Source organism: Notamacropus eugenii, chromosome 3 (assembly GCF_028372415.1).
Source record: "Notamacropus eugenii isolate mMacEug1 chromosome 3, mMacEug1.pri_v2, whole genome shotgun sequence".
NCBI lineage: Eukaryota > Metazoa > Chordata > Mammalia > Diprotodontia > Macropodidae > Notamacropus > Notamacropus eugenii.
This window is the reverse complement of record NC_092874.1, coordinates 49,629,066-49,657,023: the sequence shown is the minus strand read 5'-3', so window position 1 is coordinate 49,657,023 and position 27,958 is coordinate 49,629,066. Positions and strand designations below refer to the sequence as shown.

The 27,958-nt window shown below is 40.8% G+C and overlaps 1 protein-coding gene and 1 long non-coding RNA gene across 6 annotated transcripts in view; one reads left to right on the top strand and one right to left on the bottom strand.

Annotated features, from left to right (window-relative positions):
* LOC140530919 (uncharacterized) overlaps window positions 1-27,958 on the bottom strand; it is a 949,813-nt gene that overhangs the window by 789,323 nt on the left and 132,532 nt on the right. The window lies entirely within an intron of this gene.
* The window catches only part of LOC140530916 (A-kinase anchor protein 9-like), a 52,464-nt gene that overhangs the window by 16,192 nt on the left and 8,314 nt on the right, over window positions 1-27,958 (top strand). Inside the window, exons 3-4 of one of the 2 annotated variants that reach the window (XM_072650052.1) lie at window positions 13,266-13,338; window positions 13,951-14,770. In XM_072650052.1, the coding sequence (XP_072506153.1) occupies window positions 13,266-13,338; window positions 13,951-13,973 (96 nt within the window). In that variant the 3' untranslated portion in view covers window positions 13,974-14,770. Of the gene's footprint in view, window positions 1-13,265; window positions 13,339-13,950; window positions 14,771-27,958 lie in introns of those variants that run through there. The other variant, XM_072650051.1, reaches the window with a different exon arrangement.

Genomic DNA, 27,958 nt, shown 5'->3' with positions numbered 1-27,958 from the left:
TGGGCCATTGAGAGGAAAGCATTTTTTAAAACTGTATAATATAATGTAATGAAATATGATACGATATAACGTGACATAACATAATATAATATAAATCAATGAAGTAAGAAAGGAAGAATATCTGAATGGGCAGTCAGTAATTGTTCCTTTTGAGAGGGGAAAAATGACCAGTAGGACTCAGATATGATTGAGCCTGGGAACAACCAAATTACAAAACTCATACAGGACCAGAGGCAGATGTCACATGACCATTCAATTGTTCTCCAAAATCTTCCGGGGATGATTGGGAATTTTCCAAGGTATAAATTGTGGCAGAAGAGGGATCAGATTTCTTTTAAAAACTATTAATAATTGCCCCAACTCTTCATCCAAATGGATATGAGCAAAAGTTCCTCGGAGGAACTGAGAAAAAAGCAAAAGATCTGTGATTTCTTAAAGATACAAACTTTCTACGTGGAAACTCCTCTTCTGATGCATTCGCATCTACCCAGAAGCACATTCAGGGTTAAGTGAGTTGCCCAGGGTCACATGGCAGGCAAGTCCAAGACCAGTACTTCATCCACAGTAATAATAATAGCTAGAATTTATGTAGCACTTTAAAGTTTACAAAGCACCTTACAAGTATTATCTCATTTTATCTTCACAGCAACCCTGAGAAGTAAGTACTATTATTATCCCTGTTTTATAGATGAAGAAACTGAGTTACACAGCTAGTATCTGAAGCAAGACTTGAACTCAGGTGTTCCTTCCTTTAAGTCTTATGTTTTATCCACTGTGCCATCTAGCTACAGAATATAAGTTCCTTGAGGACTGAGACTATTTCAGTATTTCCTTTGTATGACCCAAAACTAACCAAAGCACAGAGTAGGCATTCAATAAATTCTTTTTTTTTTTTTTTTTTTTTAGCTTTTAACATTCATTTTCACAAAATTTGGGGTTACAAATTTTTCCCCTTTTCTCCCCTCCCCCCCCAAACGCCAAGCATTCTAATTGCCCCTATGACCAATCTGCTCTCTCTTCTATCATCCCTCTCTGCCCTTGTCTCTGTCTTCTCTTTTGTCCTGTAGGGCCAGATAGCTTTCTATACCCCTTTACCTGTATTTCTTATTTCCTAGTGGTAAGAACATTACAGTTGATCCTAACACTTTGAGTTCCAACTTCTTTAGCTCCCTCCCTCTCCACCCCTTCCCTTTGGAAGGCAAGCAATTCAATATAGGCCAAATCTGTGTAGTTTTGCAAAGGACTTCCATAATAGTTGTGTTGTATAGGATTAACTATATTTCCCTCCATCCTATCCTGTCCCCCATTACTTCTATTCTCTTTTGATCCTATCCCTCCCCATGAGTGTTGACCTCAAATTGCACTCTCCTCCCCATGCCCTCCCTTCTATCATCCCCCCCCACTCTGCTTATCCCCTTATCCTCCACTTTCCTGTATTGTAAGATAGGTTTTCATACCAAAATGAGTAGGCATTTTATTCTTTCCTTTAGTGGAATGTGATGAGAGTAGACTTCATGTTTTTCTCTCACCTCCCCTCTTTATCCCTCCACTAATGAGTCTTTTGCTTGCCTCTTTTATGAGAGATAATTTGCCCCATTCAATTCTCCCTTTCTCCTCCCAATATCTTTCTCTCTCATTGCTTGATTTCATTTTTTTTTAAGATATGATCCCATCCTCTTCAATTCACTCTGTGCACTCTGTCTCTATGTGTGTGTGAGTGTGTGCATGTGTGTGTGTGTAATCCCACCCAGTACCCAGATACTGAAATGTTTCAAGAGTTACAAATATTGTCTTTCCATGTAGGAATGTAAACAGTTCAACTTTAGTAAGTCCCTTATGACTTCTCTTTGCTGTTCACCTTTTCATGGTTCTCTTCATTCTTGTGTTTGGAAGTCAAATTTTCTTTTCAGCTCTAGTCTTTTCATCAAGAATGCTTGAAAGTCCTCTATTTCATTGAAAGACCAATTTTTCCCCTGAAGTATTATACTCAGTTTTGCTGGGTAGGTGATTCTTGGTTTTAGTCCTAGTTCCTTTGACTTCTGGAATATCCTATTCCATGCCCTTCGATCCCTTAATGTAGAAGCTGCTAGATCTTGTGTTATCCTGATTGTATTTCCACAATACTTGAATTGTTTCTTTCTAGCTGCTTGCAATATTTTCTCTTTCACCTGGGAGTTCTGGAATTTGGCCACAATGTTCCTAGGAGTTTCTCTTTTTGGATCTCTTTCAGGCGGTGTTCTGTGGATTCCTTGAATATTTATTTTGCCCTCTGGTTCTAGAATCTCAGGGCAGTTTTCCTTGATAATTTCATGAAAGATGATGTCTAGGCTCTTTTTCTGATCATGGCTTTCAGGTAGGCCCATAATTTTTAAATTGTCTCTCCTGGCTCTATTTTCCAGGTCAGTTGTTTTTCCAATGAGATATTTCACATTATCTTCCATTTTTTCATTCTTTTGGTTTTGTTTTGTGATTTCTTGGTTTCTCATAAAGTCATTAGCCTCCATCTGTTCCATTCTAATTTTGATAGAACTATTTTCTTCAGTGAGCTTTTGAATCTCCTTTTCCATTTGGCTAATTCTGCTTTTGAAAGCATTCTTCTCCTCATTGGCTTTTTGAACCTCTTTTGCCAATTGAGTTAGGCTAGTTTTCAAGGTGTTATTTTCGTCAACATTTTTTTGGGTCTCCTTTAGCAGGGAGCTGATTTGCTGTTCATGCTTTGACTTCATGTCTCTCATTTCTCTTCCCAGCTTTTCCTCCACCTCTCTAACTTGATTTTCAAAATTCTTTTTGAGCTCTTCCATGGCCTGTGCCCATTGAGTGGGCTGGGACACAGAAGCCTTGATTTCTGTGTCTTTGCCTGATGGTAAGCATTGTTCTTCCTCATCAGAAAGGAAGGGAGGAAATGCCTGTTCACCAAGAAAGTAACCTTCTATAGTCTTATTTCTTTTCCCTTTTCTGGGCATTTTCCCAGCCAGTGACTTGACCTCTGAATATTTTCCTCACACCCACCTCACCTCCTGATCCTCCCAGCCAGTGTTTGGGGTCTGAGATTCAAATGCTGCTTCCAGCCTCAGGGCTTTGGGTGGGGGCAGGGCTGCTATTCAGTGTGAGATTAAATTCAGATGCTCAGTTGAGGGCAGGGCTGCCTCTCAGGCTCAGTTCCCTCAGGGAGTTTATGCACAGACCTTCAACAATGGATCCAGGCTCCTGCCCGCTTGGAGAGCCCTGGTCTGCCGCTGCCCCCCAGCCTCTGTCTCCCGAGGGGGCCCGAGCCATGGGGGCACCCCACTCCCCCCTCGACCCGCCAAAGGGAATCTCTCACAGACCCCCGTCACCTGTGGGTGGAGGTACTTGTGCGGCTGCTGGAGATCCCGTCCCTGAAGCCCGCTTGGATCTGTTCCTCTCGCCGCGGCCACGGCAGGGCTGTACTCAGCTCCCAGTCCCGGCGCCCAGTCCGCAGCACGAAGGACCTTTTACGAGAGGTTTGCAGGTCTCTCCGGAACAGAAATCTCCCTCGCTCCAATGTTCTGTGGCCTCTGGGTGGAGAATTCGCCGTGAGTTACTTCTTTGTAGTTGTTCTATGGGTTGTGGGTTCGGAGCTATGTGTATGTGCGTCTTTCTACTACGCCATCTTGGCTCCGCCCCCCTCAATAAATTCTTGTTGAATTGAATTGAATTGTCTCAGAAGGATTGTCTTTCAAAATACTCCTCTTAAAAGGTTACATTTGAGGTACAGTCAATACAGCAGAATAGAAAGACACACCTACTCTAGCTCTCCCTGCATAGCCCATAAAATACCTGTAAAAAATGACCCTAAACAAATTCTAGAGTAACAGAAGCCACAGAACAACAGAGTGAAAGAGATTTCCATCCCAAGGCAGCCTGGAAGGCTGACAGGAAAGGTCTATCACACCAGACTCAGAGAGGAGTGCAGCCTAGCCTTGGCTGCTTGGCAAGGCAGGGACAGGACCAGAGAAGGTCTCAGGGGGTGGAATCCCTGGCAGCAGCTATGGTTCCCAGATTGCTCAACCCACAAACGCCAAAGGCAGCTTCAAAGGTCAATGAGAAAGCTCTTTCACCTGGGTGAGAAGGAAACACAATCTAGCCCCAGTCCCAGGTGGCAGCAAATTTTTGTAGACATTTTTGTAGTCCTCGAACTAAAAGCCCATAGGGGAACTGAGTGGCTGATCTGGATCTCAGCCCTGAATGGCGACCCTGGGGTGAGGAAGAGTGCTGATGTGGTGGAGCTGGTGGAGACTTTGAAGATGATCCTGGACAGAAAAGCCTGGGGTTGCTCCCAGACCAGTGCACAGTCCAGGAGAGGAGTAACTCCTCTCCCTTGATTGTGCCACCTTGGAGGAACTGAGAATTTACAAGTCCCTAGAATATACCCTCCAATTGACAAAGGACTCAAAAGTCAAGTAACAGCCTGGGAAAATGCCCAAAAAGGGGAAAAAAATAAGACTCTAGAAGTTTACTTTCTTGGTGAACAGGTATTTTCTTCCATACTTTTGGATGAGGAAGAACAATGCATACCATCAGAGGAAGACATAAAAGTCAAGACTTCTGCATCCAAAATCTCCCAAATAAATATGCAATGATCTCAGCTCATGGAAGAGCTTAAAAAGGATTTTGAAAAACAAGTAAGAGAGGTGGAGGAAAAATTGGGAAGAGAAATGAGAATGATGCAAGAAAATTATGAAAAGTGAATCAACAACTTGCTAAAGGAGACCCAAAAAAATGCTGAAGAAAATAACACCTTTAAAAATAGACTAACTCAGATGGTAAAAGAGGCCCTAAAAGCCACAAGGAGAAGAATGCTTTCAAAAACAGAATTAGCCAAATGGAAAAGGAGGTTCAAAAGCTCACTGAAGAAAATAGTTCTTTAAAAATAAGAATGGAGCAGACAGAAACTAATAACTTTATGAGAAACCAAGAAATTACAAAAGAATGAAAAAATAGAAGACAGTGTGAAATATCTCATTGGAAAAATAACTGAACCAGAAAATAGATCCAGGAGAGACAATTTAAAAATTATGGGCCTACCTAAAAGCCATGGTCAAAAAAAGAGCCTAGACATCATCTTTCATGAAATTATCAAGGAAAACTGCCCTGATATACTAGAAACAGAGGACAAAATAAATATTGAAAGAATCTACCAATCACCTCCTGAAAGAGATCTGAAAAGAAAAACTCCTAGGAATATTGTAGCCAAAATCCAGAGTTCCCAAGTTAAGGAGAAAATATTTCAAGCAGTCAGAAAGAAACAATTTGAGTATTGTGGAAATACAATCAGGATAACACAAGATGTAGCAACTTCTACCTTTAGTGATTGAAGGGCGTGGAATATGATATTCCAGAAGTCAAAAGAACTAGGATTAAAACCAAGAATCACCTACCCAACAAAACTGAGTATAATACTTCAGGGGGAAAAATGATCAATCAATGACCATCTCTTATCAAAGAGGCAAGAAAAAGTTTTTTCAATGGAGGGGAAAAGAGGGGAGGCCAGAGGGAAAAAGTGAAAGCATACTCTCATCACATTTGGCTCAAGGAGGGACTAACATGCACACTCAATTTGGTATGAAAATTTATCTTCCTCTACAGGAAAGTAAGGGAGAAGGGGATAAATTGGGTGTAGGGGCATGATAGAAGGGAGAGCAAATGGGAGGAGGGAGAAATTAGAAGTAAACACTTTTGGGAAGTTACAAGGTCAAAAGAAAAAATAGATAAATGGAGGGGAGGATAGGATGGAGGGAAATATATTAGTTTTTCACAACATGACTATTATGGAAGTCTTTTGCATAACTACACAAGTATAGCCTATATTGAATGGCCCACCTTCTCAGTGGAGATGCATAGGGAGGGAAGAAGGGAGAGAAGTCGGAACTCAAAGTTTTAGGAACAAATGTTGGGAATTGTTTTTCAATGCAACTGGGAAATAAGAAATACAGGTAATGGAGCATAGAAATCTATCTGGTCCTACAAGAAAAGATAGAAGGTGGGGATAAAGGAAGGGAGGGGGGTATGATAGAAGAGAGGGCAGATTGGGGGAAGGGTGAATTAGAATGTATGGTGTCTTGGGATGGGGGGAGGGGAGAGATGGGGAGAATAATTTGGAACTCAAAATCTTGTGGTAATGAATGTTGAAAACTAAAAATTAATTAATTAATTTTTTAAAAAGTTACACTTATTCCTGTGATGCTTCCTTTGTTTAGATGGATGGATAGATAGATATACAGATATAGAAACATACAGATAGGTGATAGAAAGACAAATAGAGGAGAGTAACAGAGAGGGAGGGAGAAAGAAAGAGAAAGAGAGAAAAGAGGCAGAGAAGAGGAGAAGAAAGGAGAGGAGAGGAGAGGAGGGGAGGGGAGGGGAGACAAAAAGGAAACAAGTGAAATTAAATGTTTTGGGGGGGATTTCCTCTTTTGGAATTCTTTCCTCACCAGATGAAAAGTCTTTTCCAATATGTTGGGTCAAACTTTGTTTTGTAAAAACCCCACAGCGTTTGCCAGCTTGGCTATCCACCTTATTTATCTGACTTGGTTCCAAGTGATATGCCTGTCTCCAAAAATCAATTTAATAGATCTACAACTCTTAATTAAGTCCCTTCTTAATTAAGTCCCTCCTAAGTGACAGGCACTGAGCTGAACATTGAGGATATAAAGGCCAGGAATGCCTTCTCACAAGCAGCTTACCATCCTCAAGGGAGGATGATTTGCCACTAGGAACAGTATTCAGAAGAAGGTCCCACAAGTTCTGAAGATAATTCCAACAGAAGAGCTTCAAAAACAATCTGAGCAATGGTATTCTCCTTAGAATAAGGTTATAACTGCCCAATGGGACAACTTTGAAGGATGGCACTCTCTTTTTTAAATTTGTTCGATAAGGCCATGATAGCTATCTTCAAGTATGGAGAGAGCTGTCATGTGGAAGAAATATCACATTAGTTCTCCTCGGCACCAGAAGGTGGAACTAGAAGCAGCCAGGAAAAAAAATTATTCTTAATGTTATTATTTAACTATCTAATGATCACGATGATCAGAGCTGTGTAAAAATGAAATGGACTGACTCCGAAGACCATGGTTTTCCCATCTTTTTTCCCCTATTTTCCCCCTAATTTTCTCACTGGCAAATAACTAACATCCCTTGACTTCAATTTCTTCATCAGCGTAAATGAGGGTATTGTTCTATGGTCATACTCTAAGTCTAAGAGCCTATTTATTTGGAGAAGCCCTTAAATCAGTAACCACTGACTCTTTGGGAATGGAAACATCTTCCCACTGCTTGTTTGGGCCCCATAAGAGTGCCACAAAGCAATGGAATATTATTGTGCTATAAGAAATGATGAACAGAATGATTTCAGAAAAACCTGGAAAGACTTAGGTGGACTGATGCAAAGTGAAGTGAGCAGAACCAGGAGAATGTTGTAACGGTAACAGCAATATTGTTCAATGAAGAACTGTAAATGACTTCGTTATTTTCAGTAATACAATAATCCAAGGCAATCCCAAAAGACTCATGATGAAGCATGCTATCTTCCTCCAGAGAAAGAACTGATGTTGTCTGAATACAGACTGAAGCATACTTTTCTCTTTCTTTCTTATTTTGTTAGAGTCTTCTTGGACAAAATACCTAATCTGGAAATGTTTTACATAATTGCACATTTATAACCTATATCATATTACTTGTTCTTTCAGGGAGCGGAAAGAGAAGAGAGGGAGGAAGCTATATAATTTGGAACTCAAAATTTAAAAAAGAAAAAGGTTAAGAATTGTTTTAACATGTAATTGGAGAAAAAAAATTTTAAAGAATGCCACAAAGCAAATATTTATTTGTAAATAACAGGCGATTTTAATTCTTTGTGCCCTGAATATTTTAAAAACACCTCTTGAAATGATCAGGAAGGGTAACGGGGTATATTCACTAAACGGTGCTAGACTGGCTGGCCTAAAGTAAGACTCCAGCAATACTGAATAACTTGAAGTCTTGGTATTATTTCAAAATGGGATTTTTTTCTCCCATATTCAATTTCACCCTAAGTCGTGAACTATTCAGACAGCACCTTTCATCAAACAGAAAGCAGATTTGATTAATGTGATTTCTTTGTGAAAAATCTAAGAAGATTAAGGAGTGGTGAGGTAGGCCACGTATGCCCCTTCTCAAAATGACATTATCTAGTGAACTCTGAAGTTCTTTTCAGGAAACAGATTTTCCCCACTAGCTACATCTGCGGGAAGGGAAAGAATCTATCATGGGGGAAATTTTTCTCTTTTTTTCATTCAAGTTTCAGGCTCATGAACAGGTCAACCAATCTGGGAGTTGATATTGATTTCACTGTATAACAAGGTGGAAAAGGCCAGATTTCAAGGAAACATTTGCAGACTGGTATTTTTCCCCCTTCTCTGTAATGGTGTTTTTTGTGATGGTTCCTTAGAAAAATGTTAAAACTCACTACATGGTTTTTGTGCTTAGTGAATTTTGTGCTCAGTCAAAGAAAATGTGGCTGGGGGTGATTCCTCTGAGCTATTTTCCATCAGTATGGTCTGGAATTCTAATATGAGCCATGAAACATGTTTTTCTGATATGGAGAAAATGAATTCTGAGCTGGTATAATATCAGATCTCATCTGCCTCTTCCACTCTGCATGAATTTATAGAGAGGAATTAAGATGCCTTTCTCTGGCCCTCTCAGCTTCCAGAATTTGGGTGTTGGGTTCCCCAATGCTGTGCTTCAATACGCACCATTTGAGAACATGATTGATGAGGAAGTCAGTTATTCTCAATTGACCATTTCCATGGTTATTTTTCTCCTTGGAATGCCAGATATCAATTTGATGGTTATGAAGCTAAAAATGTAGGAGCAAAAGAAAGAAGCGCAGGGCAGAAAGTCACCGGGTAAGCCTCTGCACATCACTCTTCAGCCAGGCCAACAGACTTCAACTCTGGGAAACACGAAATGAAAAACGAAAATAGTACCTTACAAGCCAAGGAATTTACAAGTCTACGAATTTAGGGCAATAGAATTTGGGTTGGAATTCTAATTCTAACACTTACTACTCATATGACTATAAGTCATTTCATTTCTACATGCCTCAGTTTCCTCATCTGTAAAACGATGTTCTCTGTTAACTCTAAATCTTATGATTGTCATATACATCTAATGTTAAATGTGCATAAAGGCAAAATCTAGAGGAACCATGACCTAGTGGATAAACCAAAGAGTTAGGAAGACCTAAGTAGAAGTCCTAGCTATGACACACACTGACCGTGTAACCAAAGGCAAATTTCTTAACTTGTCTGAGCTCATACGTCATAGATGAATTGTTTCACAAGTAGGTGGAAGGTGCATCCACACTGGAATTTCACCATAGTCACGAAAGCACAAGTCCCAACAACAACAAAATATATGCCAACTCTCACTGAATAAGTAACCATTTTTAAGACAATCAAAACTGAATGCAGTGAAATTAGAAGGAGCAAACTTGGCTCCAAAGAAAAGCTGTGAGATGATGACAAACACACACCCTTTACAGAAATGGGGGGCCTCAGGTGTGGGACACTGTAGTCAACATCAAGACTTTTTTAGTACATTGTTTATAGAATGTTTTAAAATTTTCTCCTTTATTTTATTGCTATTATTCTGTCACTCAATCGTGTCCAAGTCTTCATGACTGTATGAACCATACTGTCCAGGGGATTTTCTTTTCAAAGACTCTATAGTGGTTTGCCATTTTTTTCTCCACCGGATTAAGGCAAACAGAGATTAAGTGACTTGCTCAGGGTCACACAGCTAATAAGTGTCAGAGAGTGGATTTGAATCACCCTCCTTAATACTTTTCTGTTAAGTTATTATTATTAGACTGTTCTCTGGATAGGATTGAGTGGAGGAATTCATTGGGAAATATAAATGACACAAAAGCTACATATATCAATAAAATTTAAAAAAGAAAAGAAAAAATAGCAGATACCCTTAGCACCTAATTTTGAAATCAATCCAGAATATAAACATTCATTTCTATATCAGTCTTTAAGACAAAATAAGGAATGGTCCAAGGACAGCTGTAAAGTAATTGGAATGTGGTACAATTTTTAAAAGTTCCAAACTTCACAACAAAAAACATTTGGATACAAGTCCCTATCTCAGTCACTTATTAGATGTGTGACCTTGAACTTGTCACTCAGACTCTCTGGACCTCATTTTCCTCATCTGCAAAATGGGAAGATTGGACAAGATCTTAGACTTTTTTATATGATGGACCCGTTTTGTAAACTGACAAAGCCCATGGCCTCCTTCTCAGAATAATATTTTTAAATGAGTAAAATGTATTTAGAATCGCAAAGGAAATCAAATATATTGAAATATATTTATCAATTTTTTTAAGTGAAGAGAACTCAGGATCCCTGGTAGTTGATCTCTGAGGCCCCTTCCAGCTGTGAATCCACAATTCAATGATAATCAACTGTACTGTTTACTTTAATTTGTATGCATACAACCATTCATAAATGCATGACTAAGGTTAAAGCTTGTCACATACATCTTATCATAATAAGCACAAAAAGCTTTGCGAAAAGTCAAAAAAAAGGAAGAATTTGGAAAATTTTGGCTTTTCACTTTAGTGACTGCGCTGATATTGAGGTTTAAAAAAAGGATGAAATGCATAAAAGCATTTGCAGCCATGAGAAGTATTTTTTTAATTGTGCTATTGTGCAAACAGACTGTCATCCAGCAGCAGCAAGGAGATTTAGCATTCAAGTTGGGCCTAGAAGCTCACAGAAACATGCACTCAGTTCAATCAATCAAGGGGAGAAATCTGACAGACTGGAAACCACTCCCTCTCCCCCAAAAAGAGTACCTAAAGTGGACCTTCCTTTCACTTTTTGTTATTTTTTAGTATTATTTTATTTTTCCCCAATTACATATCGAGAACATTTTTTAACTTTCATTTTTGCAAGACTTTTGAGTACCAAATTTTTCTCCCTCCCCTCTTCTGAAGATGGTAGTCAGCTTGATGTGCTGTCATGAAAAACATATTCATCGTAGTTGTGGAAGAAGAAACAGATCAAAAGAAAATAAAACCATGAGAAAGAATAAAGTGAAAAACTCTTTTCACCTTTTTAACCAGCTGTTCTGACATTCTAGAAACACCTGAGGTTTGAGTTAGGACAAAATGGGGAAATGTGGGTTTCCTGTCTCTAGAGAAGTTAAGAGCCAATCTTTCTTAGAACAATCCCTGAGTTCCTGGCTGGACTTATAACTCTTCCTGCAACACACCTTATGGGGCCGTTCCTTTGGGAAAGAGGCCTCACCTCCCTGCATGTGTTATAGAGGTCTAAAATACGAAATCATTCCATCAGAAAGGGCACTTTTATAAGGACATGAGTTATGAAGTGTTTCTACAGTTAAAAAGGATTGCCTTTTCACCGAGCTTTACAAAATGGAGCCAGACTTTCCAATCAAGCCAGTAGAAGAAGTAAGTGAATGTGTTTTTCCCATTTGTTAAAAGTTCCCTGCTCTAAAAAATGACAAGCAAGATGATTTTGGAAAAGCCTGAAAAGACTTACATGAACTGATGCACGGTGAAGTGAACAGTACCAGGAGAATATTGTACACAGTAACAGCAACACTGTTCAATGAAGAATTGTAAATGACTTAGCTATTCTCGGCAATACAGCAATCCAAGACAATCCCAAAGAACTAATGATGAAGCTTGCTATCTGCCTCCAAAGAAAGAACCTATATTGTTTGAAAACAGACTGAAGCAGGCTATTTTCTGCTTTCTTTCATTCATTCTTTTTCTTATATTCAAGTCTTCTTGTACAAAATGACTCATATGGAACTGTTTTACATGATTGCACATGTATAACCTATATCTGCTTGCTTACCATCTCAGGGAAAGGGGAGAGAAGGGAGGGAAGGACAGACAGAATTTGGAACTCAAAACTTTAAAAAAAAAAACAAACAAATGTTAGAAAATTGCTTTAACATGTAATTGAGGGGAAAATTATATCTATATCTGTGCATATATATGTGCTTGCATATATCTACATACATACCTATACATATATATATATATACATATTAGAAATGGAAGAATTTAGAGTTTTCTCTGCCACGAACTTGAGCTCCCATTGGCTGTGCTCTTCCTGATTTGGCAAGCCCACTTACTAGCATCCGGAATCCATTTAACCACTTAATGTCAGATCAGCTTTTACAGAAGGATGTTGACTTCAAAGATAGAACAACAACGAACATATAAACGTTTCCCTGAACAACTTGGGGAGTAAAGGGTGGAGTTTAGGCTGATAACAATAGTTCATGTTTCCAAGTTAGTAAAGTGAGTGCAGTCTGCATCAGAGAGCAAGACTAGTTTTGTTTGGAGGGGTTTTTCCAGTTCTTAGAGAGAAACATTTATGCAATACCATTACTATTCAAGTTTGGCAAGGGAATATAGTAAATTGTCTAAAGGAGTAAAAGAAACAAATCCACTTTGTAGATGTACGTGCATAGACACACAGAAAGCCACAACTGAAGTCACAGACACTACTGCCTTTTCCTCCAAGAGGAGTCCCACCTGCCCCAATGATGCCATCCATTTTAACTCCTTGGGGTGTCCCTTTCCCTTCTTTATCCAAGCACTTACATATTACATACAGAAGGTAGTTCTACACACACACACACACACACACACACACACACACACGTCCATTGGCAGTGCCATCTTGTTCCTATGGAATAAGACTGGCATAGGTAACTAGGAGTTTGAAGTCAGTGTATACACCAGCATTGATGCCGGACAGATGTTCACTTAGTTGGTATCATTTCCATGTCTGCTTTGGTTTCTCTATTTATCTAAGAAGACACATTAGACTAGCCTCTGACTTCTCCTGGGGAAATGAGGAAGCCCACAGAGTTCATCTGAATATATTACTAGAGCACTGTGGATGAAAGATGCTATTTGCAAAACAATATAAAATACTATCATCTCCTGTTTTGCTTATTTGCTTTAGCTAGTAAGCTCCTCAGGGAAACATCCTGCTCTTTGGATCATAGTAGAGTCACACACCTACGGTCCCTTTATACATAACAATGATAATTCTTAACTTGAAGGACGTTTTAATCCTAAAATTTAATATTCCTTTACACTAGCTTTTCTAGGCACCCCTGGGGATGTCTATATAAACAATGCACAAAGTTTTCTTCTCTAAATATTTGTTTTCATTCTAATGGTATCCAACAATCTGAAAACTCTCTTTCAGAGTATACCATATGCAGAAAGAAACAAAGATCTGTGTTTATTTCAGAAGGCTATGTGGAGAGTTGTTCTCACAGGTAAGAGCATCCATCATCTTAGGGATTCAGGAACATCTTCAAGTGACCACTTAGATGGTTTCATTCCAAGACCACTTGTTTCTATTGCACTGAATTTGACCTTTTGACTTATGGGAAACAATGACAAAAGCCTCGGTGTGAGAACAAGGGTTTCCCAGGAGCAAATGAGATGTTTAAAGGACAGCTATTCTGTAGTACTGTAGAGAGCCTCACTCTTCTTTGGCAGCTTTCAACATTGTAATCTAGAATCAATCAATTAGTAAGCATTTAGGATGTGCTAGACTCTGTGTGTGTGTGTTTGTGTGTGTTTGTGTGTGTGTGTGTGTGAGAGAGAGAGAGACAGACAGACAGAGAAAGAGAGAGAGAGAGAGAGAGGGGAAAGGAAGAGGGGGGAAGGGAATGGAAGGGAAGGAGAGGGGAGGGGAGGGGAAGGGAGGAGAGGAAAAGGAAGGGAAGGGGAAAATGGAAGGGAAGGGGAGGGAAGGGCATAGTACTACACAGACTGGGAATGAAAGGATTATTCTTCAAAAGCATAACCTTCTATACTATTCTGTTTTTCTGTGACTATATATTGTTTAATTTAGAAAAGGATGAATCCATTTTTCCCTATAGGCAAGAAGTTGCACTCTTACTGAACATGGAGAAGAAGGTGTTTCTCTGACCTCTTCCAGAGTCTTTCCCAAAGGATTGCCACTAACAACCTTAGTGGCACTCCAGTAACTTCTAGCTCCACCCATTTCCTTTGCGTCTTTCAGAGCCAGGCAAGTCATGAGCAACCCAGTTGGAGAGTCTCACACTACCCCCCCACCCCAGGATACCTAGGAACATCTAGCAATCCTGTCTCTTGGGGGTCCTGGAGTTTGTACAGAGAGAGCTTTTCATCCAAGCAAGAAGAAAAGGAATTGTTTGTCCCTCTCTGTTCATAACTGTGGGCAGGACTTTTCCTTTGAAGATTTACAGCATCTCCACTCTGCCATCCCCATATCAGAGAACCTGATAGTTTATCCCGGTATGTAAGCTCAACTGCATTATAACTTCACAAATAGCAAATGATCTGGCAAAATGTAAAGATACGAAAATGCTTCTAGATCAGAGGGATATCTTGGGATGCTACCCCTACATTCAAGGCTCTGTGATGTCAGTGACCCACTTGCCTATTCAGCAGCATTCCACATATGCTAGAGAGAGGATTGCCAGGATAAGATATTTAGAGCTGGAAGGAACCTTAGAGGCCAACACCCTCATTTTACAGATGATGAAACTGAAACCAGGAGGTTAAATGACTCTCCCAGCATCACACAGGTAAAAAGTACCTCTCAATTCCAAAGAGTGCAGGAATTAGAGGCCTCTTGTTGAAACTTCCCTGAAAATTAATGATCCAATGAGGAAAATGGTGATCATTTGATAATACAATAAACATTTATTAAGTGCCTACTGTGTACAGAACACTGGGCTAGGTTCTGGGAAAAATACAAAGTTCAGATAAAACCATCCCCAACTTCAAGAAACTTGTCTAATAAAGGGATAAGACACCAGCATTGATAGGTTTAGCTAACAATATTACATCATTTGTGCTTTATAGGATTACAAAAAAAGTGTTTAATGTGATGGGGAAGATGATGGCTATCAACTCAGGAGTGAGGGTAGGTGATAAGGGTAGGTTTCCTGGGGAAGGTACCATTTCCAATGGACATTAAAGGATCGGTAGGAACTGATGTAGAACATGAATTCCAGATGGGTAGGAACTGATGAGGAGCACACATTCCAGGAATTGATAACTGAATAAAGACATGGAAGACTGAGGATGCAAAGTGGGGCAGAGAAGGGTGGGGGCAGGGATTTGCAAAGTTTGGCTGGAACACAAAGTATATGGAAAGGAAATAATGGGAAGGGGGATTTTAAAGATCATAGGATCATCTAACCTAAGTGAAAGAGACCTCAGAAGACACCAAATCATATACACTTCTAGAGCTAGAAAGAACTTCAGAGGTCATCTACTCCACTCCCTCATTTTACATTTAAGATAGAGGGGCACAAGGTTGAGAAGGGCCTTGAATGTCAGGCAGAGACATTCTGAACTTTATTCAGTAGACAATAGGGAGCAACTGAAAATTCTTGAGTGGAGGCATGACTTGTCCAGATTTAAGCCTAATAAAGGATACTGTTCTGTGAGCAGTATGCAATCTAGAATAAGAGAAAGAGTATAAAAGTAGGAAGACCTGTGAGAAATCAATTGTACAACTACAGCAGAAGTTATAACAGAAAGAAGAGGGTACACATGAGAGATACGGCTGACATAATTTTTTTTCAGAGGTGGAAATTAGGGAGGGGGGTTCATTTTATTTTATTGATATGCATCTGCAGATGACTTCCACTTCAAAAAAGGCTTCTTGCAACAAAGCAAAAATAGTAAGTAAAAATTAAAATTAAATATAATTTAGAATTTAAAAAGAAATAAAAATTAAAAATAAAAAGTAAAAATAATTATATAGCATCTTCATGTGAAAGTACATGGGACATTCCACATGTATGGCACCCTCACTTCCACTTTTCTATACTAATCTACATTTCTATACTGTAGGAGGTTAAACATGAGCTGATCCTGGAATGGGATTACAACAGACATCCAAAAAGGGGTGTCCTTCAGGATACTGGAAACAAGCATCTAGAGCTCTGAAGAAATGTCAGGGCTTAGGAGTCCTTTCCTGGAGGGGGCAATGGAAGCCAGAGGAATGAATGAGATACTAACAAAAGAGATGCAGAGGCAAAACAAGAGAGCCAGAGATGGTCCATTGGGAACCATGACCATTTAAAGGTCATGAAGAGGACACAGGGCTAGCAGAAGAGACAGAGAAGGGATTGACAAGAGAGGCAGAAGAACATTCAGAAGAGTGTGGTATCTCTTCAGGGAGAAGGGGGCATTCAGCAGTAGGCAGGGAACAGCGTCAAAATCTGCAGAGAAATCACAGCACATAAATAAATCTGAAACAAGATCTTAGGAGGTTGGTGGTGACCTTAAAGTCGTTTCCCTGGAACTGAAGAAACCTAATGGCAATAGTCTGAGAACAGAGTAGCCAGTGAGGCAGTGAAAGCATTAGGTGTGAAGAACTTTTTCAAGAAGGTTAGCAAAGCAAGTGATGAGAGAGATGGAACTGTAGCTGAATAGGACAGAATAAGGAGTCAAGGGAGGCTTTTTGGATAATCAAGGTTACCCCATAACATGAGAGTTTTCTGTGATTTACAGAATCATTGTTGGCAAGCTAATTTTGAATGACAGGTGGCAGATGCCTATTCTCCTTAAGGAGCAAAGTCATACTCTCTAACTCTATTTTAAGTACAGAATTCTTCCCAGTAACACATCCCCTTCCTCTGCCCCAAACTTCTAGTTCTTCCCCTAAGGGCCCTGACATGTATAAACCACTTCTGCTTAATCCTAGTGTACAAGTGGCCCACCTCACTCATGCAAACATGAAAAGAGGTTCTGGGTGTCGAGGATCCAGGCTTGGATTACAAATAATTAATACTTTTCCCTTGGAAGAAGTCAGTCTTGGCATGGGAAATTAAGATGGCTTTAGTACAGAAGACAAGAAACCAGTGGGCAAATTTCTTTTCTATATAAACATGGGGCGTATCGGCACTGTAACGAGTGTGGGATCTGTTTTCAGCTGATTTTGGGAGGAATTTTAATGAGGATTTCACACTTAGTAACCACAGGCTTTATGTTCTGTCAGTAGAAATGCTAAACGCTTCTGTTGGACTCTAAGGACATTGTTTCCACTGCTTCATGGGACTGTTCTTCATGAATGAGTGACATGATATTTTACTTCAGCCCAGAACATGGCCAGCTTTCCTTCTCAGTGTTCCTGGAAATGCTTTCAATTACCCAGTGCTGAGCTTCAGTCTGTGAATACCCCTACCCTTAGCCTACTGGGTTTGACAGGGCAGTGAAGTAACAGAAGGGTCTTCTAGCCATCCCAGCTTTGGTTTCCCCATGCTCACCATGTAACTGGCACTGGCCCTGTGGATAACTGGCCAGAAAGGCTGAGGTGGCTGTTCAAGGTGCAGAATCATATTCATCTGAAACAAAGAGTCCAAAGGTTAAAATAATAAACTTTAAATGAGCTATGCCACATGTGACATTCCAGGTCCACACGTCATGAGCCCAAAATGTTTCAGATGATGATTCCAAAACAATATTCTTTTCCTCAGTTTCAGAGTTCGGTTTTGTTACAATTGCTCACAGATTCCTTTTTTTTTTTTTTCTCAAAAAACCTGGAGACAACACAGTACTTGTTGGAAATGCAAATGCTAAGGAGGCCTGCCTGGTGATCTGCACTAAATCATTTCTGCCTGTTTCATGACTGTGGTCACTTAAGCTCTCTACAAACACACCATCGGGCTTTTGCTTCTGGGTGAAAGTTTAAAACAATCCCCAAAAGCAAACAGGGAAATGGAACTACGACCACCCTCCATTCCTCATACACACACCCCCTCACAATAAAACAATACACATTTAGTTTGAAATCACTGGCCCTTTATACCAGACATGAGCTGGCCCTTCACAACTCAACTGCCTGAAGTTGATGTGTTAACCACTAACCAGACTTATCAGTCAGAGAGAGATTTGGAAGCAGGCTCCAGGAAGACCAAGCTTAGGTGTGTATTTTGTTAACCAAGTTGAAAGGTCCATTTGGCCCTGGGGTTCTTCACTGTCTAGAAATTCTATTCATATTTCTGTTTAAGACTTTGATGCACCTATTTATTTTTGAAGTACGCTTAGGCCTTACAAAGTCCTTAGATTAGGTAGGACAAAATAGCCATTCCAGTAACCATTACTCATTCTTCCCTTTCATAGCCACATTCTTGGGAGAGAGGGAGGGAGAGAAGTTCCTGTTAGCTTTCTCTCCTCTAGTGCTGTAGTGATATCAAGGCACTGATACCGAAGCCCAAGATCACAAAGTGGATAAATTAGCATGTACAGAGGTCAGACAGCAGAAAATGTCTGAGGGTCTGAATTTCATTGGGGCTGTTTATTCAGTCAATCTGTTTAAAGTAAGTGTTCACTTCTAGAAGACAGGCCTCGGTAAAGGATGGGACAAAGGAAATGGTTGGAACATAAAGCAAACACAATACAAATCAACTATGGTTTTAAACCCAAGAGTGCAATTCAACCCAACAAGTATTTATTAAGAGCCTGGGAGGTGGGGAGGGGGGAAATCAAGAAAAGTCTCATACTGTAGGAGGTTTCACTTGGGTCATCCTAGAATGGAAGTAAACGTTACAAAAGGTGGTAGTAAGAAAGGAAAGCATTCCAAGCACAGGGGACTGGCCTTTGCAAAGGCACAGAGACAGGAAGTCCAACAGAATGGAATTAATAGAGTAAAGATATGTCTAGAAGTCATGTAAAGCTTCTTTTATTTCTGAAATAGAACAACTGTAGAGTTTAAAAATCGTGAAATGTTAAGCAATACACCAGAAGTAGGATTTAGAAAACTATCTACCTACACCTACACACACACACACACACACACACACACACACACACACACACACACACACACACACACGGTTGAAAGTAAAAGGATAAGTGCCCATATCATCTAGAGAAGTCAGTACTGTCTAGCAGAAAGAGCAAAGGCTGAGGACAACCAAGAAATCCTAAAACTGTAGAATTTTAAGTGAAAGCTAAAATTTTGAGAGACCCTCAATGGGTTAGTGGCAAGAGACTTGAATTTGAAGCCAGAAGACCTAAGTCTCAACACCTCTGTCTTAATTACTTGAGTGGCCATGAGTAACTCACTTTTACGATCTCCTAATTCTTCATTCTCCCTTCCAGTTGTAAATCCTATGACCCTGGTCCAATCTCCTCATTCTACCAATGATAAAACTGAGAGAAGTTAAATGTAGTCCACGACTCCAATTCACAATTCTGAGCTCATGTACACTGATTCTAATGGGGACGGGTTTCAACAATAATTTAAATAATGGCTCAGGTGCTATCCATGGTCCTCCCCCCAGGAACATCTGAATGTGTATCATTTCTGATTCTCCCCTGGGAATGTTCATTTCTCCTACAAGCCTCAAAGTAACAAGGCATAGAATATAGAACAGGTGTGTGTGTGTATGAAGAATATCTTTGCCCATTTAGCAAACCAAGAGTTTATAAAGAATACACTATAAAGTCCACCTTCAAGCGAGTTATGGTCTGTCTCAAGTGAGTTCTTTCTTTCCTCCTGTCCTATAAACCTAGAAAGGAAGGAGCTAGCCAGAGTACTCTATGCACAAGCAAAGAATATTACTTCCACCCCCTGCTTAAGTGATTTGTACAAAGTTACAAAGCTAGCTGCCAACAGACCTAGATCTAGAACCCAGATCGAATTCTTAATTCCCTATTCTTTCCACTGAACTAGAGGCCTGGCCCTGCCTTTCCCCTCTGTGTAAACATAAGAAAGTCACTTACAAACTCTCTGTGGCCATATTCTTCATCTGTAAAATCAGATCATTTCTATCCTATGTATCTCGGAAGATTATTGTGAGGTATTATCATTCAGTTCAGTCATTTTTCAGTCATGTCCAACTTTTCATGACCCCATTTGGGGTTTTCTTGGCAAAGATATTGGAGTGATTTCCTTCTCCAGCTCATTTTACAGATGAAGAAACAAGCAGTCAGTCACACAGCTACTAAGTGTCTGGGGCTGGATTTGAACTCAGGAAAATGAGTCTTCCTGACTCCAGGATCAGTACTGTATCCACTGCTCTACCCAGGTGCCCCAAGTATTATCATATGGCTGTACTAATAAAGGTATTCACCCAATACCTTTAATGGAAAATAATACATTTTTTAATTATCTGAAAGGAAATTATCAACAAAGACCTAAAGAAGATTGGAATCAGGGAGTTAACAAACCACTCACGAATGAACTTTTTCACCATGCTTTTCTTTAGGCTAAGCCAATATGATCACTGCAAAAGAAAAAATCTATGGCAAGTCAAAACGAAGTCATTAACAACTTGAACTTTAATAAATGTGTGAATTTAAATTTAAAAATTTCTTCCTTCATGTCCTCATCATTATTCATAAGCCAGTCAACATTATTTGAAAGCAAAGATAAACATTCTTTACCATGCTGGCAAGCACACTTTGTAGCACTAACTTACTAATGAACACCTTCCCAGCAGCGGGCCCTCACCTACTCACAAGAAAAAACAGAAGCTAATTACTTGGGGTTACTTTTTCCCCAACTTCTTATTTTCTTTTAGGTCTTAAAAGTGTGTCTGAAAGTTTATGTACCCTTCCAATCCACTTTTCCATACCTAGTTACACTATGGGAAGAAGGCAATAACCTATGAGACTTTGAGCAAATCATACCTTCCCTGGCTTCAATTCCTCATCTGTAAAATAAGAGCGTGAAACCAGATGGGTTCTCATGTGCCTTTGATTCTAAATTCACAATTCTATAAACAATCTCACTCTGACTCTGATTTATTAATGGAAGATGTTAATATGTGATTCTTCTTTCCCATTCAGAATGCAATAAAAAAAAATCAGTCTAGAAATTAAAATCATTGAATTCTACAACAGTTGATATCAGAGATCAAAAAACAAGGACATCAATGAGCTCTTCCATAACCTTCCTTATGCCTGGAAACACTCTCCTCATGTGAAACTCTGAGGATAAATAAACGTGTCACTCATGATGACATCACAGATCTTCCAAAGTACTTAGGGTATTATTTGCTATAAAAGAAGCAGTATTTGGGATAGAGGGAGGGGCTGTGTCTGTGATTTCATTGGCTTAGGGAGTTTCCAGTGAGGAATTTCTTCTATCAGTGAAGATCAGAGCCCTCTTTTCAATTTACAGAGCTAGACAGAGAACTGGGATTAATTTTATATTAATATTATATAGAGCTAGACAGAGAACTAGAGGATTTGCCCAGGATCCCACAGTCAGTGTAGGTCACAGGTCTTTCTTGTTTCATACCTAGCTCTCTATTTATTGCCAGGGGTTCTTAACATGGGATCTTTGGACTTGGTGTGTGTGTGTCTGGGGATATATAGATATATGTAGATGTACATATTATATACATACATACATATATACACATATATGTACTCATATATACACAGACACATGCATGTGTACATATATGAGTATATATGTATAAGTATATTTTAATAGCTATATTCCAACAAAACTGGTTTCTTTTGTATCATATTTTTATGCATTTAGAAATATTTTTCTGAGAAGTCCATATCTTCACTAGGCTGCTAGAGGGGTCCATGGCACAGAAAAGGTGGAGAAGCCCTGCTTTTCACAATGCCACGCTACCCCTTTCTGTGAGGAATACAATGAAAATACACATCCTACCAACAGTAAAGTACAGGAGATGAAAGTCGGGAGTGAGGAACAAAGGTCACATTAGCACCATAAGCATCTACCATCTTCTGGTCTAGCACTAAACAAATTGCTTTTTCTTTTCTTTTTTTTTTACTTTAAGTCTCAGAACAACCTTGGCTAAAATTATTCCTGAATAAGCTCCTTAAAGTTTAAAATAAAATGTTTGCCCTTCACATCACTCCATAAATTATCTTCTTGGAGACAACTGGTAGTTTTTTTTAAGGAGGAAGAGAAATGTACCTTGAAACGCTATCACCTGCTACGTTCACTGCAAGGAATGACAATCCTAATTTACATTTCATTCAAGCATGGACTACTGCAACAGGGAACAAGCCTGTATTTAGAAGCTGAAGGATTAATTTTATATTAATATTACATATTTAAGTATGATTTTCTAGTTTATAAAGACCAGGATCATTATGAAGGCTTATAGTGCCACAGTAGGGGGACTAAGAGTCAGCTGACTTTGGAAACTTCATTTATTGGTTACATGTATGTGTATATATGTATAAGTATATTTTAATAGCTATATTCCAACAAAGCTGGTTTCTTTTGTATCATATTTTTATGCATTTAAAAATATTTTTCTGAGAAGGAGTCCATAGCTTCCCTAGACTACTAGAGAGGTCCATGGCACAGAAAAGATGAAGTACCATGGGCACTGAGCAGGGGCAATGAGGTGGCACACTGGAATTAGGAAGGCTCATCTTCTTCCATTCTAATAAGGACTCAGACATAGCTGTATGACCCTGAGCAAATGAATTGACCCTGTTTGCCTTAGTTTCTTCATCTGTAAAATGAGATGGAGAAGAAAATGGCAAACCACTCCAATATCTCTGCCAAGAAAACCCCAAATGGGGTCACTAAGAGTCGGATACCACTGAAAAAATTGAAGAACAACTATGACAAAAGTACTTAGTAGCACCCTTGGTAAAATTCTCAGTGAAGTCTTCTTTGCTCTTTTCTGTAACTTTTTCCCTTTTACCATTTCTCTCCCCCAACCTCCATCTCAGTGCTCTCATTCCCTCCCTTCTTCCAAGTCCTCTGCTTTTTCTCCCCTTTCCCCTGGACTCCCAAGTGAAAGGAAAAAGAATCTTTCATCACTTTGATGACTCACAGGTGGTGACATTTTCACCATCAGGACACCTGAATGGAGGAAAGATTTTTGGACCAAGGCCCCATGTGAGACTCAGCATATCCAAGCCCATCTGTGACATCTTAAAGTACTTAGTAGTACTCATGGGAAAGAGGGAGGAAAGGTATGTTTAGAGTCAAATTATAGATGGGGTTAAACCCAGACAGCAAATGGTAGATGGTACAAGGAATCTGGTTTCCCATGAAAACTGTGATGCTTGATGAAAGCACCCTGGCAAAAAAAAATTACCCAGAAGCCACAATTTCAGGATAGCCCTTGAAAATCTATGTAAATTATTGTACTCCAGCTTTTTGGGCTGAAAAGAAATCAGACAGTGAGACCAAAAGTTTAGTAAACGCTGCTTCCTCATGATTTAATGCTTCCATTATACTTCCATGGGAATTTGCATTTGGGAAGGAGTCTAGAGAACATTTAATGATAATACGTGGTTATATTCTCTGTGCCCAGCTCTAGAGGTAGCAGTACGAGGAAGGAGCGGAGATGCCAGGAAGATGCCAGGGGAGCATTGATTGGAAGAGGATGACTTGGAGAGGAACTTGAGAGTGGTTCAAAAACAAAGAATTTTCCCATTTTGGGCCAATCATGTCATGACAGGGCCACTTCATAAATGTCCTTGTTCTATACGTGGCACATCAGGAATAAAGGCCCCTGACACAGTACTATTGGCAGGATATTTTTAGAATCAACTTATGTTTGTCATGCTCTGATAACAAACAGCATAGGTAATGCCTTTTATTAGAGGAGGTGTTGTATAGTAGCTATGACACTCTGAGGTCATTTAACCTCTGCTGTAAAATGGGGACAATATCTTTGTAAGAAATAGGGGACTTGGCAGGAAGTTGTATAGATGAATATATAGATACAAGTCATGAGTGGCTTGGGTAGATTTGATCATCTGGGTCACTTCTGAAGATAGGAAAAGGCTCATTTCCTGTACTGCTAGCATGATGTCTATGGGGAGGGCAGGCAAAGTTCAGAACAGTTAAGTCTGGGACAATCTCTCTTCTAGTCTCCAGAAGGGATGTTGGGCTACAATTTTATTTATTTGACCCCTTCAAATATCTCTGATCTAGAGGTATAAGCCTGGGTATGTCAAGTCTTATTTGCTAAGAGCCTACCATGTGCTCTACGTGCACTGTGCAAGGAAGATCATTTTGATAGTTGAATGGTGTTGGGACTGGAAGCTCAATTCCGTGTGGACAGTCTCGGGCAGGTAAAAGTGGGACTTCTAAATCTTAGAGTCTTACGAGGCCCTCCATGAACAGTGGGGGTTCGAGAAGGTCAGACTGAGCTAGCTCGGCTAGCTCGGGTATTTCCGCCTCTCCCCTGGAGATACCTGATGGGTGGAGTCTCCCTGCCCTTGAGGTCGTCCCGGATTGGAGCACACCTAGTTACCTAACAGCATGGTATTGAGATGCAAACTGTGTGGCTGAAGATTAAGTAGGATTGAGGAAGCCAGAAAGCTCTCTCTTAGCACGTGTGGAGCCAAAGAGAAAAGTAGGGCTCCGCTTCTTTTCTTTCCTCTCTCCCCTCCCCCTCTCTCCCCGTTTGTACTTCTACTTCCAATCCCTTAAGCTTAGCCTCCTTAGGAGATCTCCCCCTCTTCCTCCTAAGGAAGATCTCCCTGCATTTGTAACTAGACCCTGAAATAAAGCTCAACCCCTGTTTGACTCTGGAACGACCTTTCTCTCATACGTTTATCCGGTTTGGCCAACCGAAGACCTGGGACAGGTAAGAAAGATTCGGGTAGCCCAATACAGGCCTGTAGGCTTGGCAGTTGGCACCCAAACAGGGACTGGGAGCGTAGATAATCCTGGGTGCTTTTGGGGTACACCCGGAAGGGGCTGTGAAAGAAGCGAGTCCCGAATCCTAGATTCGGAAGGAGAGAAAGTGGAGAGAAGCTTCCCAAACCCCTGGGAAAAGGGCAGGGATGAGGAATCAATTGCCAGTAATAAAGCCAGAGGAACAGGAGGTCTGGGCTGAGACACTTCACAGGGAAGGCAGGGAGGCGGGGGTCACAATAGAGTTAAACGACCTCCGAGAATTTTGTAAGGAAGGGCCGGAGAGGCCAGGGCGGGATTGGAATGAGAGTGGAAGCGGAGAGAGGGGAGGGGAGAACACGGGAGGGACGGAGGACCCAGGTAAGCAGAAAGTTAAGCGGAAAGTTAAGGAGCATAAAGAAAAAATAGACCCGGAGCTCCATCTAGCGGATGGAAAAGGCGAGGCAGGGGAGAATACGCCGTGCCTTCCCTCCGCGCCTCCTTATAACCTGCTCCATTGGTCAGACAGTTCAGGGCCACAGTCCAGTTTGGAAAAAGGAATAAGAAAGGCTATAGAGAATGGAGAAGATGTAGGGACATTTCCTGTGTTAGAAATAGCGGACCCCAGTGTCCCCGGTGGGGTTCGGAGGAGCCACATACCTATAGAGTGGAAGAGAGTGGCGACTCTTAAAGAGGCTTGTACCAAGCACGGCCCTAATTCACCCTTTGTCATAGCCATGCTTGAAACTCTCAGTGGTCAGTTCGTTCTGACTCCTAATGACTGGAAGAGCTTAACTAGAGCCTGCCTTACCCCTGGGCAGAATGTGATTTGGGTATCAGAATTTTCTCAGAGGGTAAAGAGCACTACCGGTGGGCTAGGGGCTCAGGCCCCCCAGGCTTATCAGCAATTTACAGGAACAGGGCAGTTTGAGGCTACAGGAAATCAATTACAGTACTCAGCCTCCGATTATGTTTTGATTGCCGGAATGGCTATTGCCGCCTGGAAGGTTATAGCCTCTAAGAAAGAGAGAGAGTTTCCCATGACTAGGATTACGCAAGGAAACAATGAGCCATTTACTAATTTTGTGGCCAGGCTGCAGGAGGCAGTAGGTCGAGATATGGGAGAGGAAAACCAAGGGACAGAGATAGTGTTGAGGACATTGCTGCGGCAGAATTGTAATCATGACTGCAAAAAGGCAATGCTGGGACTGCCAAAGAATGCATCTGTTGAAGAAATGATACAGAGATGTGAAAGGGTAGGAAGTCAGGTCTACTTGGCACAGGTGCAAGGGAAGTACCTGGCCGCCGCCTTAAGTAATATCTCTTTGGAGAAAAAATGTTTTAACTGCGGAAAACCGGGACACCTTAAGAAAGAGTGTAGGAAAGAAATAAGTACAGGGAGGGGCCAGGACCCTTGTTTTTCATGTGGAAAGCCAGGTCACTTAGCTAAACAATGTAGGAAGTCGGGAAACGGGGTGAGGGGCCCCTCGAGGGCCCCGAAAGCGTACCCTTTGGCAGAGAATCGGGACGGCCCCTTGGAGGGAGAATACAGGAGATTATGGGGCCAGAGGAAGGAATGCAACACCTTTACAGCTTAGAGAAGTGCCAGCTTGCAGCTCATCAGTTTGCCATGATCCCCCTGAGAGACCCCATACAGGAGGAATCCCTGATATTACAGAACCCCTCTCATGCACCCGTAGTTATATATACAGGAGTTTATCCCACCGGCACCACAGCACTTCCATGCTCCAATGTGGTAGCCGAGCCAGCTCATATAGACAATCAGCTTCCCATAGCTATTGCCCTTCCTTTAAAGCACTCAGTTCAAATCCAGTTACTAAAGGAAATAGGACAGAATAGACCTGAGTGTACAATCTGGCTTAATGGAATTCCCATGACTGGCCTCCTTGATACTGGAGCGGATAGGACCTGCCTTAGCGGTCGCTCAGTACCCCGGCACTGGAAGCTTAAAGAAAGCCAGAGACCAGTGTGGGGAATAGGAGGGTGCCAAAATACCTTAGAGACAATGCACCCAGTAAAGTGGGAGGGAGAGGATCGTCAAGGGACCGTATGGCCGTTGGTGATTCCAGGACTTAGTTTTAACATCTGGGGCAGGGACATTATGAGCCGCCTCGGGATGAGGTTATCAAATTTTTAGTAAGGGCCATTGCAGTTGCACTGGAGTCCCCACCCTTGAATTGGAAGTCAGACACCCCGATTTGGGTGGAGCAACGGCCCCTGACTCCAGAAAAACTCCAGGCTCTACAACTATTGGTTAAGGAGCAATTAGAAAAAGGAAATATAGAACCATCAAAGTCACCCTGGAATGCTCCTGTGTTTGTTATAAAGAAAAATCCGGGAAATTCAGGTTCCTTACAGATCTAAGGAAGGTAAATCAGTCTCTCATGCCTATGGGAGCCCTGCAACCAGGTCTCCCTTCTCCTAATGCCATCCCGGAGGGTTGGTCACTTATAATCATTGATATTCAGGATTGTTTTTTTTCCATTCCTTTAAACAAAGTAGATTGTCCTCGGTTTGCTTTTACAATACCTCACCCCAATAACGAAGGACCTGCAAAGAGGTATCAGTGGAAGGTATTGCCCCAAGGTATGAGTTGCAGCCCCACCATCTGCCAGTGGTATGTTAATCAAGCCTTAGAAAGCCCCAGACAGCAATACCAATGCAAAATCATCCATTATATGGATGACATCCTTATAGCTGCACCTCAGCTCAAGGAACTGGAGAAGTGTTTCCAAGCAGTAGAAAGGAACCTTTTAGGACTAGGATTAGTTATTGCTCCTGAAAAGATACAGAGAGGACCCAATTACAAATATTTGGGATATCAGATACAGGGCACCATCATTCGGCCGGAACCCCCAAAATGGGATATGAAGATCCAAACACTCAATGATGCTCAGAAACTAGTAGGAGCTATCCAATGGATAAGATCAAAGGTGCCTATACCTTTACCTCTCATGCAACCTTTATATTCACTATTGACAGGAGACTCTGCTTTAAATTCCCCACGAACATTGACTCCTGAAGCAGCCAAGGCCATAGAGGCAATAAAAAAACAATTTTTAGAGTCCACCACATTTCGGTGGGATCCAGGAGGAGATCTGGAGGTATCTATTATCTCCACCACACCTCCCTATGCGGTCATACACCAAAAAGAGAAGCCCCTAGAGTGGGTATATTTAAGTAAAACAGGAAGCAGTTTACTAAACAAGTGGGAATTTCTAGGACGGTTAGCACTAGAGGCAGTAAGAAGAGCCACCCACATATACCAAAAACAGCCAATTCTT